Below are 15,000 nucleotides of genomic sequence, written 5' to 3' on the forward strand. Positions count from 1 at the left end.
TTCCGGTTACTTCAGAAATGTAACTACACGTCGGCCTTGGCGATTTTTCTTCTTTGGACTTTTTCTTTTCTCCTTTCCGACGTTCGAAACGCTAAATACTCTCTTTCACCGAGCGTCAAACTAATATAATACTTTTGCGTTGTGAAATAAACGTGCATGTGGCTGAGCACTCCACGGACACGCATGCCTATTTCTTTATTACCCACAAGGGGCTAAACATAGAGAGGACAAACAAGGACAGACATAGGTATTAAGTCGATTACATCGGCCCCAGTGCGTAACTGGTACTTAATTTATCGACCCCGAAAGGATGAAAGGTAAAGTCGACCTCGGCGGAATTTGAACTCACAACGTAACAGCAGACGAAATACCTATTTCTATTTCTTTATTACCCACAAGGGGCTAAACATAGAGGGGACAAACAAGGACAGACATAGGTATTAAGTCGATTACATTGGCCCCAGTGCGTAACTGGTACTTAATTTATCGACCCCGAAAGGATGAAAGGTAAAGTCGACCTCGACGGAATTTGAACTCACAACGTAACAGCAGACGAAATACCTATTTCTATTTCTTTATTACCCACAAGGGGTTAAACATAGAGGGGACAAACAAGGACAGACATAGGTATTAAGTCGATTACATCGGCCCCAGTGCGTAACTGGTACTTAATTTATCAACCGCGAAAGGATGAAAGGTAAAGTCGACCTCGGCGGAATTTGAACTCAGAACGTAACAGCAAACGAAATACCGCTAAGCATTTCGCCCGATGTGCTAACGTTTCTGCCAGCTCGCCGCCTTCCCTTAACGGTCACGCATACCCTTAACGTAGTTTTCAGGGGAAACTCGGCGTGACACCGAAAGTGACTAAGCAGACCCTTTGAAATGCACGTGCTATTCATATGTAACAGTTGAGTGGAAGGGAGCACCATGAAATACAGTGTCTTCCTCAAGGAGACAACGTGTCGTCTGTAATCGAACTCACGACCTTACGATGGCGAACGGAATACCACAACCAGTTAGGTGCCTTTACAAATACTAAAACAGCAACACCATGTCCCACAGGAAACCAGTAACGAAAACTGAATTTACAGAACGAAACGAGCTGAGAGAAATATTTCTCCTTGAATCATTGTGGCATTAAGTGAATCGGGTTGACATGGTGACATTAGAAGCCATAAATATTGCATTTGTTCGCAGAACAGGACAGCAACGATAATGGAATTAATGAATTAATTAATAATAATTTCTATAGAAAATGGCTACGAGCTGGCAGAAATGTTAGCATGACGTGCAAAATACTTTTTGGCATTATATGCGTTTTTACGTTCTGTGTTCAAATACAGCCAAGGTCAGCTTGTGTGTCTGTGTATATATATATATATATATTATATTATATTAGATTAGAGATAAAACCATTAGGCAAATCAAACAGTGAAAAACATAAGCCAATACATAAAATTAATTTAAAAGTATAAAAGTTAAAAATTAAAAAATTATTAAAATAATTTAAACTTATAAATTTTAAATATATATATACAAATATATATATGTATATGTATGTATGTTTTTATATTTATATATTATTTTGTTTATTAATTAATTTATTTATTTATTTTTAAATTTTATTTTTATTTAATCTTTAAAATTTTTTTTTTTAATATAAATATCAAAAGTATTGAAAATAAAATAAAATAAAAGTATTAAAAATATATATATTACTGTTTATAAGGAAAGTTTCTTGTCGAAGATACGTCTCGCTTTCATCCTTAGAAACGTAGAGTAGATGAAACCTTTAGCGACTGAAGAAGGGGTTTTTTCTTTGTGTTAAATGTCCTATATTCTATTTTTTTTTGCTGTTTTTAAAAAATGTCCAGTTCCTTTTGTTTGTGTCTATGTTTTCGTTTCTCATTGTGTTCGACGTCCTTTTGGTGTCCTGTACTCATATATGCGTGTATATGTACATGTAGAGGTAGGTACGTACATATATGTTTATATATATGCATATGTTTTATTTTATTTATTAATATATATATATATATATATATATATATATAAGTGCATGTACAGTGGTTTGAGGCTATAGTAGAAGGCACTTGAACAATTTGCCCCAAGATAGTACTTTTGATCAGTGTTGAGATCGTCTCTCTCTACTGATGGAATCTGATTAGATTTCACAACCCTTAGTGTTTCCCATCGCTCCAATCTTATCAATCGGCCCAAGAAATCCACGTGATCAGGTAGTTTTTTTTTCCGTGAGAGATTATTAAGAAGATGGTGAAAGGGAAGCTTTTTTGTGTGGAATTGACACGCAAACCAATGCAATGGCTTCTTCACTTTATCCTCCAAAAGTCTAACGGTGCCTCCTTTTGGTCCTGTATTGACTGCAGTATCATCGCAACCTACAACTATCATATCATTTGGTACTATCTCTCTCTCTCTCTCACACACACACACAAAGAAACATACACACGCGAACACACACACAAACACACATACACACACATATAATATATATGTGTATATATATATATATATATATATATATATATATATATATATATAATATATATATATATATATATATATATATATATATATATATATATATATACTAAGTAATTAACAACGATTTGCCTCACCACACACCGAATTTAGAAATAGCAGTCAAAAAGTTTTGGCTATTCTTTCTACTTAAAAGGGAGATCCCAGTAAAACCAATGCTTTTCTGCTATTTCTAAATTCGGTGTGTGGTGAGGCAAATCGTTGCTAAATCCTTAATTACTTAGTATTACTTAAACCTTCCTTGAATGGGTCTTTTACATGCCGAACTCTACTTGGTGAAATTAATGATTATTTCTAAATTAATTCATTTCACCCTTTATTATTATTATTATTATATATATATATATATATATATATATATATAGTTACATATGATTGCTTTCCCATCGAAAACAATGTTTGTTCAGTAATGAGAACAGAAATAACTCCTACGAACTTGAAATAATAAGAAGGCAACATTCAGGCAAATGACCTATTAAAGTGAAAAGTCACAAGATGCAGATACGAAAATGGTGCGCCCAGAACGGAATATTATCAGCAGAGAAACTGATAAGCACACAATATAGTTATTTACACAATTTAACTATCTACAGATAAAAATTGTGCAACACACTGAAGTTGTTTACGCTATTTACAATTTATTTATTTAGAGATAAAAATTCTGTAATAAAGTTAACTTGTTTTCATTGTTTACGGCTTGATAAGTACAAAGAATTTTATTCATCTTAATAACTGTGCATTTGTATTTTCAATCCTGAAGCTGTTGATCGCGAGTTGCACATTTCAAACTTGCATTTTCCTTTCAGCAATATACGCAAGGAGGTATGGCAGGCGGCGAGCTGGCAGAAACGTTAGCACGCGGGTGAAATGTGTAGCCGTATTTCGTCGGCCGTTACGTTTTGAGTTCAAATTCCGCCGAGATCGACTTTGCCTTTCATCCTCTCGGGGTTTATTAAATAAGTACCAGTTACGTACTGGAGTCGATATAATCGACTTAATCCGTTTGTCTATCCTTGTTTGTCCTCTCTGTGTTTAGCCCCTTGTGGGCAGTAAAGAAATAGGTATAGCAGCATTTGACCTGCCGATAAAGACACAGTTGGGAGAGTAATAGTCTGCATGTGGTTAAGTGGTTAAGGTATTCGGCTTATAGTCGTAATATCATGTGTTCAATACCCGGCAGCGCGTTATGTCCTGGGGCAAAACACTTTATTTCACATTGCACCAATCCACTCAGCTGGAAAATATGTGTTGTACCTGTATTTCAAAACGGCCAGCTTTGTCGCATTCTTTCACCCTGGGTCTCCCTGAGGACTACGTTACGTGTTTGCGTGTCTGTGCAGTGCTCAGCTAATTGTTCATTCATTTCGCGAACGGGTTGGTTGTCCCTTTGATAGGATCAACTAGAAACGTTATCGTCGCAACCGACAGAGTGCTAGTAGTAGCCGTTTGCAAGATTATTCGTATTTTGAAAATTTCACTTTCTATCTTCATGCAACTGATTTTGATAAAGTATTCGGCGATATTTCTAGTCAGGGTGCCTGTATAAGTTGGATTTTCTCTGTTCTGACGGGAATTTTTCCAGTTTTTGTTTTTACCGCGCCTTTCGAAATGATGGTGGGTGGGCAGCTTTTAACAACAAACAAAAATTCGGAAAATTTATGAACTTTTTCATTTCACCTTCCCCCAATCCATCTCGTCCGGATCGATTTTGGCCAATATTCTTGACATTACGCAACTAAAAGCCATACAAGGATCATTTTCGGTAAATAGAAATTTTCTAATTTTTTTCAGACAAAAAAGTGTTTGATCTAGAGAAGATTTGACTGTGATTTCTTTCACATCCCACGACCTTCTCTCGCGTTTCTTTGTCTCTCTATCACATGTATTGATGGTTTTCAATATTTCCTCCCCATAAACACATTTATGCTAAAACAATTTTAAAATTTTATGATCTTTTTCACCTCATCCTCCCATTTCTGGTTTATAATTTTAGAATATTGGAGAGCGTTTGGAGGTCATAGCTGCGATTTATCTACAGTGATTTTAAAAAATTCTGTTAGTAAATGAGTTCCCACACGCGCACACACAGGCACACACACACACACACACACACACACACACACGGGTATCGATTGGTACGATGGGAAAAGGGCTTAAAAATTTTAATTACAATTATTTTTGTTTATATTTCTGGAATTTCTGTGTGCGTGTGCGTGTGTGTGTATGTGTGTGTGTGTGTGTCAATTCAATGAACAAACATCTCTAAACATGCATACTCGGGTATACATATTCACACACGTACGGACATATATACATATAAACATACCTGCATATATATTATTTAGTTGAAATTTATAGAAAAACAATAGACGAGTACAAGTGTATGAACAACGAGCAAGTTTGACAGTCAGGAAAACTGAGTCGTTTACGTTTCGAGCCCACGCTCTTCATCAGAAAGGAATGTAAGATCATAAAGATAGAGAGAGAGAGTGAAAAAATCTGTAGATCTCGGTGGTCCAGCATGACCCGTGATTAGAATAAATGTTCATAAAAAAGGAGATGATGATGATAATAATAATAATAATAATAATAATGATAATAATAATAATAATAATAATAATAATAATAATAATAATAATAATAATAACAAACCCTGTGGATAAATAACATCCAAAGCAAAATAAAAAAAATTAGAAAAGACCTGTCGATTCTTAATGAAATCAGCAAACAACGCTACTGAGCAACAAAAAGAGAACAAAAATACTCCGCAAATATAACATCACAGATAAAGATTTGCCTGAAATAAAAGAAAAGCTGAAGCAAGATATCCTTGCCAAAGCACAAAGGATCCGCCGGTACGAGAAACGCCAGCGCTTCTTTGAACAAAACAAAAAGTTCAACTCCAACCCCAAAAAGTTCTACCAAGAACTGGGCAAAAATAAAATAGAAGTCACTGCAGCACCAACGGCAGAAGAATTGGAAGAATTCTGGAGAGAAATATGGTCGGCGAACGAACAGCCAAAAAAAAGGAGTATCAAAATAACAAACTCGGCATCTGAACAACTTTGGACCCCCATAACACCCAGGCACTGCAAAAATTAAGCAACTGGAAGGCACCTGGGCATGACAAGATCCCCAACTTCTGGTTGAAATATCTAACAGGAATGCACAAAAAGCTGGCTGAAAACTTTAACAGCATACTAGCAGAGCCAGAGACAATGCCTGAATGGCTCACGAAGGGGAAAACCATCTTAATTCCCAAATCAAATGAAACAACAAAACCAGAAAACTACAGACCAATAACCTGCCTCCCTACTATGTTCAAGGCATTTACTGCAGTGATATCGCAAAGGCTGAACAAGCACCTGGACGAAAACAAACTGTTCCCAGAAGAGCAGAAAGGATGCCGCAAGGGCTCATATGGCTGTAAAGATCAACTAATGATTCAGAAAGAAGAAAGGCCTCAGTATGGCCTGGATTGACTACAAAAAGGCGTTTGATAGCATCCCCCACACATGGATCCTCGAAACACTAGCCATTAACAAAGTAGCACCAACAATCATAAAATTCATAGAGCACTCTATGAATAAATGGCAAACAGTCCTACACCTCCAAACAAAAGAGGGACTCATGAAAACCAAAGACATCCCCATTAGAAGAGGAATATTCCAGGGAGACACGCTCTCTCCACTCCTTTTCTGCTTGGCACTGTCACCTCTATCTGATATGCTAAATAGAACTGGATGCGGATATAAATGTTACGGCAAAACGATCAGCCACCTTTTATATATGGATAACCTAAGACTATACGCTGCAAATGACAAACAGCTGGAAACACTATTAAAGACAGTTCATGGATTTACCAAAGAAATAGATATGAAATTTGGATTAGAAAAAATGCGCCAAAGTAACCATGAAAAGAGGAAAACTAGTTAAGAGTAACAACATCACACTAGATAAAACCAATGAAATAAAAGAATTAGACCAAAGCCAAACTTACAAATACTTAGGAATCCATGAACTAGATAAGACACAACACACACAAATGAAAGAGAAAATAAAAAAAGAATATTATAGACAAGTTAGATCAATACTAAAAACAGAGCTCAATGCTAAAAACAAGATAATAGGTATCAACACTTTAGCTGTGCAGTTATAAGTTACAGCTACAATATCCTTAACTGGACACGAAATGAACTGACCAAAATAGATAGGAAAACAAGAAAAATATGACAGGATCTAGGATGCATCACCCAAAATCTGACATAGAAAGACTATATATACAACGTATAGAAGGTGGTAGAGGCCTTATACAGCTGGAAAACTACTATAAAATAACCACCATAGGACTGCAAAAATATCTACTTCAGAAGGAAGGAAAACTGATCCAGATAGCGGCAAAACACGAGCAAAACAAAAAACGGTTCTCAGTATTTAAGGAAGCTAATAAACATGAAGAAGAAGAAGAAGAAGATGAAGAAGAAGAAGATGAAGAAGAAGAAGATGAAGAAACAACAAAAGCTATAAAACAAATGAAATCCAAACTAAAAATAGAACAGCAACGAACCACGATAAAACGATGGCAAGAAAAGCCCCTTCATGGTAAATACTGGACTAAACTAAACGCAAAAGAAATAGACAACTGTGCATTTGTATTTTCAATCCTGAAGCTGTTGATCACGAGTTGCACGTTTCAAACTTGCGTTTGCTTTCAGCAATATACGCATTTGACCTGCCGATAAAGAGTAATGTTGGGAGAGTAATAGTCTGCACGTGGTTAAGTGGTTAAGGTATTCGGCTTATAGTCGTAATATCATGAGTTCGATACTTGGCTGTGCCTTGTGTCCTAGAGCAAGACACTTTATTTCACAGCACTCCAATCCACTCAGCTGGAAAATATGTGTTGTACCTATAATTCAAACAGCCAGCCCTGTCGTGCTCTGTTTCGTGCTGAATCTCCCTGAGAACTACGTTAAGAGTATGCGTGTCTGTGGAGTGCTCAGCCACTTGTTCGTTCATTTCGCGAGGGGCGGTCTGGCTGTTCTGTCGATAGGATCAACAGGAAACCTCTTCGTCACTTTAGACAGACTAATAGTAGTGGTAGCTTCACGCAACTGATTTTGATAAAGGATTCGGTAAAGTTTTTAATCTGGGCGCCTACATTAGTTGAATTTTCTTCGTGTGTGTGTGTGCGTATGTAAGCCTATGTATGTATGTATGTATGTATGTATGTATGTATGTATGTATGTATGTATGTATGTATGTATGTATGTATGTATGTACGCATGCATGTATGTATGTATGTATGTACGCATGCATGTATGTATGTGTGAATGTATGTATGTGTGTATGTATGTATGTATGTACGTATGTATGTATGTATGTATGTATGTATGTATGTACGCACGCATGCATGTATGTATGTATGTATGTACGCATGCATGTATGTATGTGTGAATGTATGTATGTGTGTATGTATGTATGTATGTACGTATGTATGTATGTATGTATGTATGTACGCACGCATGCACGTATGTATGTATGTATGTACGCATGCATGTATGTATGTGTGAATGTATGTATGTGTGTATGTATGTATGTATGTACGTATGTATGTATGTATGTATGTATGTATGTATGTACGCACGCATGCATGTATGTATGTATGTATGTACGCATGCATGTATGTATGTGTGAATGTATGTATGTGTGTATGTATGTATGTATGTACGTATGTATGTATGTATGTATGTACGTATGCATGTATGTATGTATGTATGTATGTATGTATGTGTGTATGCACATGCATGTATGTATGTATGTAAAAGCATTATGGAGATTCTTCTGATCATTTATTGATCTCTTGTGATGTGAACTCCAGTAACATTCATTTCTACTCTCAAGTTTTGTCAATATTTAAATATCTAAATGTTATGATCTAACCAGATACAAATTGTTTGCCTGTTTCTGCCTTTACTTTATTACATAAGAACGCTTATAACGATAGAGAGATAGATTAAAGAGACAGATAGACAGAAAGAAGTCGTTGTATCCAGTTCAAATCCCATTGGGTCTCTTTCTGCGAATGACCTATCAATGACCATTTGCCATTAAAGTCGTGCGTGTGCGCGCACACACACTCGTGTATTGCTGTTCCTAAACTTCATTATTCAATTCAGCATCGAAGCCTTCAGTCTGATTTTACGGGAGAACAAGTAAGTACATTACATATAAATTCCAGTTTGAATTTAGATTTGATTGTAAAATTACATCTCGCATTTACCTAATTCATGGTTTTCATCGGGTTTGAAATTATTATATACATGTTCAAATTTATGTTTTTTATTAAAATGAATCTTTATCTTTTCTTAATTTTTCTTTCTCTACTTTACGTCATTTTCTACTAATCCAGTTTTCAAACATTTGAAATTACTAAGTTAAAAACTAAAAAACCACGCATCCCAATTTCTAATTTTAACGTAACGTTCGTAACTTTCAAACGCTTAAAATTACTTTACTGGAAACTGAAAAACTACTTATCAAAAATTCTATCTTTAACGTAATGTTTATAACGCTTTAAAATTTCAGTTTCTTTTTTCTATGATTTTATTTATATTAAATACCATTTTTATTGGTGGTGGTTGGTATTTGTATGTGTCTCTGTGCATTGTTCTGCCTTGGAGCGTACAAACTGCTATGAAAACCGCTTTTCGTTATTTATTTCATCTTACTTTATTCAATTCTTGTGGAACTTTCACAGCAGCTTTCAACACTATAAAATTGAGCAATGATTGGCAATCCTGATTTTCTTATTTTCTCCATTGCTACCTTAATAAACCGAGTATATGATGCTGCTCAACACTAAAATGAAATCTATAATAATAACCTGTGTGTATGCATTAAAATTTTAGTTTTCTGTAATTCAGGGAATCTAAGTCATTTTTCTACATTCACTATTTTTGTTAGTATTATTTTCATTGATATTTTACTTAATGTGTTTCGAAATCAAAAGATCGCCTTAATTTTATTTTTCATTTTTAACATTCTTGTTACACTTTTTAAAATGAAATATATATTTGTCAGATGTTATTGTTTGGCAAACTATTTTCATTTTCGGAAAACATTTCTCTGATGATAGAGATTTAAAACCTATCATTGTTGCTGGCGATATTCTCAAATTATAGGTTTCGCTTTCGCTAATCCTGTATTATAGGTTCTCGTTGCGATAAAGTTTCGATTCTCTCTATCCGAAAAATATTTACATTATTTACATTTGATGGATATGTGTCCTCACTATACTTGTTACACGTCCTCGCGTGTGTGTTTTCTCTTGTTCGCGTTTGGATTAACTATATATTAATATATATATATATATATATATATATATATATATTTATATATATATATGTATGGATATATATTTATATGTTATATGTATATGTATATATATACATACACACATACATATATACTATAAATATATATTCACATATATATGTATTTTCTCCATGTAAACTACAGACAAAATAGTTTTTGAATTTTAACCGTTGTCTGCGAAAATTGTGACACACCACACACACACATATATTATATATATATATATATATATATATATATATATATATATATATATATGTTTAATTGGATAAGCGTGTATATGTGCGCGTGTGTAAATGCGACTATATGATTGCTTGTGCCTGTAAAAAATGCATAAGTAGTTTTATATTTCATTTATGTATCTAAGAGTGTGTATCCATTCACCGTTACACGGTAGCGAGAGGGACATGTACATATATATATATATATCTTCCTCTCAACACCTCACAAGCGGTGTAACGGTGTATGGATACAATGTCTTAGATGCATAGATGCTAACAATTGTAAACCTACTTATAAACGTGTGAACGTATGTTTATGTACAGATATGTACATACACTTGTGTTGTATACACACAGACAACCTTCGACAGAGTAAGAGTCATATATACAACTTATGTGTATATACAACATATATGTATCCACATATCAGTACATGAACATACATTCACATTTTCAAGTACATACATATACACAGAAACGTCTGTACACATACTTACAAACGTCTACAACCTTACATACCTACATAACTACATAAATACATATGAACATACATATATGGATAGGCATGTACACATATACATACGCTCATCCTTACATGCACACATACGCACACATACATACATATATACATGCATACATACATACATACATACATAAATACATACATACAACATACATACATACATACATACATACATACATACATACATACATACATACATTCATACATGTAAATGCATACTAAAGAATATTACAGCCAAATAAAGAAATTTTGACCTCAGAACTCTCTGAATTCAATAAAACAGTGGGCCCACTAAGTGTTTGCAGTGCCAGTTCTCTTATCAGCATTTCGGCCGCTTGATTGGACGCTTGATAAGATCCATTGATGTGAAAACCCAAAAGATACTACAAGCACACATAATTTTTCACATAAACTGTGACGTAGCCCTCCCTTACCTAGAACGAAAGCAAATCGGCAGAAGCTTAACGTCGATCCGAAATGTCTTTGAATGTCGCATCATATCTCTTGTGTAACATCTTTTACCACCGAGTGTCAAAGTGCATCTCTTTGCCAAATGTGCATAGATGAGGCTGATAACATCATAAGACTTGGAAGGCAGCTCCTTGAGCCACACTCTGTCTGATAACCTAGAATACATGGCGAAAGATGTCACACGAGTCTATTGCAACTTATTATCAGATGAAAGGATGAGCCAATATGAGCAGCAGACTATGCATCGATATGTTAGTAGAAAGTTAACATCGATCATCAATATTGTTTATCATGTACCAACAGCCGGATTACTATCTCCCACTTTGAAGAGTATGCATTTGCAATCCAGGAACAGGAAATATCAACCAAGAACCTGATGCACAAAAGCGATAGATATGTGGGACAAACCGTAAAATATGACAAACGGATGCAGAATTTGTGGATTTCACACTGAGGATATCACCCACATTAAAGCACTTGTCCGAAAATGTCATCTACCGATGAGACATGTCATTAGGTAAGCCACGATGTACTACGATGTAATCTACTCCATCTGAAGGATAATCCGGAAGACAAAGAAATAAACCGTCCAATATAGTAGAAGCCACAGCCTCTCAAAATGAAAAGGAACGTACCAGTGAAAATCTAAAAAAATGTAAGCTCGGCAGACCTCATATAATGATTTGGGATAGAAAGAGAAACCGTGCACATGGTGGAAATTAGCTGCCCAGCAGATGATGTTAACGTAAAACGGAAGATTAGGGAAAAAGAGAGCACCTATGCTGAACTATTGCGAAATCTACAGTTACTCTGTCCAGAATACAAGTTCATATCCATTGTTAATTACAACGAGGTGGGTCTCAATCCCTGCTTTATAGCATTACAGAGAGGGTGAATTATCCTTTGTATAGATGCACAAATTCCAATGGGGTAGATGTAAATTTCCAGGAAATGGAGATGAATTTCATATTCACAGGCGATAAATTTTTCAATGGGTGAACACAATGAGGTAGGATCAATCTCCTGTTATATGATTAGGTATTGCCACATTAATCACATTACTGCTATTCACAAGAGGCTGTAGCTATTTAACTCTTAAAGGCTGAAGGGTTTCTAGAGCGGCCAAGAATAGAGAAGGGAATATTCTTGGCCGCTCTAGAAAGCCCTTCAGCCTTTAAGAGTTAAATAGCTACAGCCTCTTGTGATAGCAGTATGTGATTAATGTGGCAAATACCTAATCATATACCAAGGATTGATCTACCTCATTGTGTTCAACCATTGAAAAATTTATGCTGTGAATATGAAATTCATCTCCATTTCTCTGGAAATTTACATCTACACCATTGGAATTTGTGCATCTATACAAAGGATTAATTCACCCTCTCTGTAATGCTAATAAGCAGGAATTGAGACCCACCTCGTTGTAATTAACAATGGGATAAATTTGTCTTCTGTGAGTATATAATCCCTCATCATATCTATGGAATGCATATGGATTAGGTCACCTTCTCTGTGATGCTATCAAAACTTTTTTTAAATTCTGTGATAAGACTGTACATCATCTTTAAAGAACTAGATGAACTTTAGAAATCTGTTTATGTTACTTAATTATCTACATTACTTCATGAGTATAGCCTCAAACACTAGGATGTCTAGAGAACTCACATGTATTTTAGCTGATGAGTACGGGGACTCGTTTATATGCTGTAATCTTTGCAATTTTATTAAAACCTGTCCTTGTATGAAACGATCGTACTAAAAACCTATCCATTCTTGTTGCTTCTTTCTCGCGTATATATATATATATATATATATATATATATATATGTACACACACCACACACACCACACACACACACACACACACACACACACACACATATATATAAATATAATATATATATATATATATATGATGTATACATGAACTCTCACATACAGATGTGTAAACTAATCTCCCTTATCTCGTTCGTCTTCTTCATTTTCTATTTCTTACAATCAAGTTTTACTTGTCTTCACGTCTTTTTCTCTTTATTTTTTTCTCCTCTAATTTTGTATTTATTTCCTTATTTGTCGCCATAATCCTCATGTTTATAGTCATGGACAAACCACCACCATCATCGTCAACATCATCATCAACTTCATCATATTATCTCACCATCATCATCAGCATCAATGCCACCGACGCTATAAACATCATCTACCTCATCATTATACCCATCTTCAACAATATCTATCTTCGTTATCAATCACCATCATCGTCGTTGTCATTCATCATTGTCATCATCTTCTTCATCAACTTTTTCCATTTCCATTTGTTTATTTTTCGTCTCTTCCTGCATCGTATTGAAATATAATATTTAATATAGTATTTCTTAGCAATTACCGTTTATTTTACAGAGATCTATCCCACAATGCAATTTCAAGTTTGGAACAAAATGCCTTCGAAACACTGACCGAAAAAAAGATTGTAAGTTGGATGTGTCTTGCTGATACTACTTTCTGTGCATTCCCCTCTTTATTTGACGTTTCTTGACACGTCTCTAGCTGATATTCACTCTAAATATATGCGAGACTCTGTGTGAATCTTAGTGCTTGTTGTGTATATGTGATGCACTTTGTGAAGAATAACAAAGATTAAAAATTGCTGCCAACAACTATCTCCAGAATGTAAGAATATCATCGCTACGAGTCAGAAACAGACTACTTAAAAATTTGTTCTTCACAAACTCCTGATCCGGTGCACCGTGCAAGATATCCCCTAGATCTTTAAGAAAAATGAACCAGCGAATCGAATAAAAAACGCAATGATCACCAGAAAGGAGTTGCAAGAAAATTTATTAGCTTCAGGGACTAGTGTTACACTACGAACAATCAGCTATGAACTTCATAGGAATGAACTGAAGTCATGCTCACATAGAAAAACTCCGCTGTTGTCTAAAAGGCATAGAGATGCCCGTTTAAAATTTGTTTATGAACATAAAGAAAAATCTGATACATTCTGGGAAAATGTTCTATGGACAGACGAGTCGAAAATTGAATTGTTTGGACGAAATTCGCGTAGCCATGTTTGAAGAAAAGATGGTACCGCCTATTCGCCGAAAAGGACCATCACGATCATCATCGCCAGCACCATCATCATCAACGACATCATCATCATCATCATCATCATCATCATCATCATCATCATCATCATCATCATCATCATCATCATCATCATCATCATCATCATCATCATCATCGCCATCATCATCATCATCCTCACTCATAATAATCTTCACTCATGATTTTCAGAATGTTCTTCGTTAAATTCTTTCACTACAGCTTATATTTCCTCTATTTCTGCATGTAATTCATTAGCGATAATATTTGAAATTTTATGACTAATCTTTATATATAAAACTGAAGTTGTGTGAGAGTCTTTCTCAAACGATTTAGATTCCTAACGACTCCCACATTTTGCGGTGCAGTTTAACCAAAAGCGGGTATCTTATAGTCGTGATTCATATCAAGCCCTTCTGGGTATTAGCGCGCGTCTACGATGAGTCTACGATTTATAAATAAAATTACCATCATTTTTTCGTTTTTTTAATGCATTTTTGGCTCGGTTTATATCAGGGAAGTAACTCTCTAAAAATGCTTATATAGTTATTTCCCTTACAAACCCGAGCAACGCCGGGCGATACTGCTAGTTTCTTATATATTATTTCGTATCAATTATCTTTTATCTTTCAGATATCTATCCCATAATAAAATCACGAAAATTGAAAACGGACCACTTCGAAATCTTCAGAACTTAATGTATTTGTAAGTTGGATCAGTCTTGCTAAGACTACAAACTTG

General features: G+C 35.0%; 1 protein-coding gene across 1 annotated transcript in view; it reads left to right on the forward strand.

The window, feature by feature from the left end:
* Positions 1–11,573: 11,573 nt before the first annotated feature.
* LOC115224954 (adhesion G protein-coupled receptor A2-like) overlaps positions 11,574–15,000 on the forward strand; it is a 91,981-nt gene continuing 88,554 nt past the window's right edge. Inside the window, exons 1-2 of the mRNA XM_036513864.1 lie at positions 11,574–11,674; positions 14,893–14,964. Of these exons, the coding sequence (XP_036369757.1) occupies positions 11,574–11,674; positions 14,893–14,964 (173 nt within the window). The remainder of the gene's footprint in view (positions 11,675–14,892; positions 14,965–15,000) is intronic.

The sequence above is a fragment of the Octopus sinensis genome, linkage group LG27 (genome assembly GCF_006345805.1).
Source record: "Octopus sinensis linkage group LG27, ASM634580v1, whole genome shotgun sequence".
Taxonomy (NCBI): domain Eukaryota; kingdom Metazoa; phylum Mollusca; class Cephalopoda; order Octopoda; family Octopodidae; genus Octopus; species Octopus sinensis.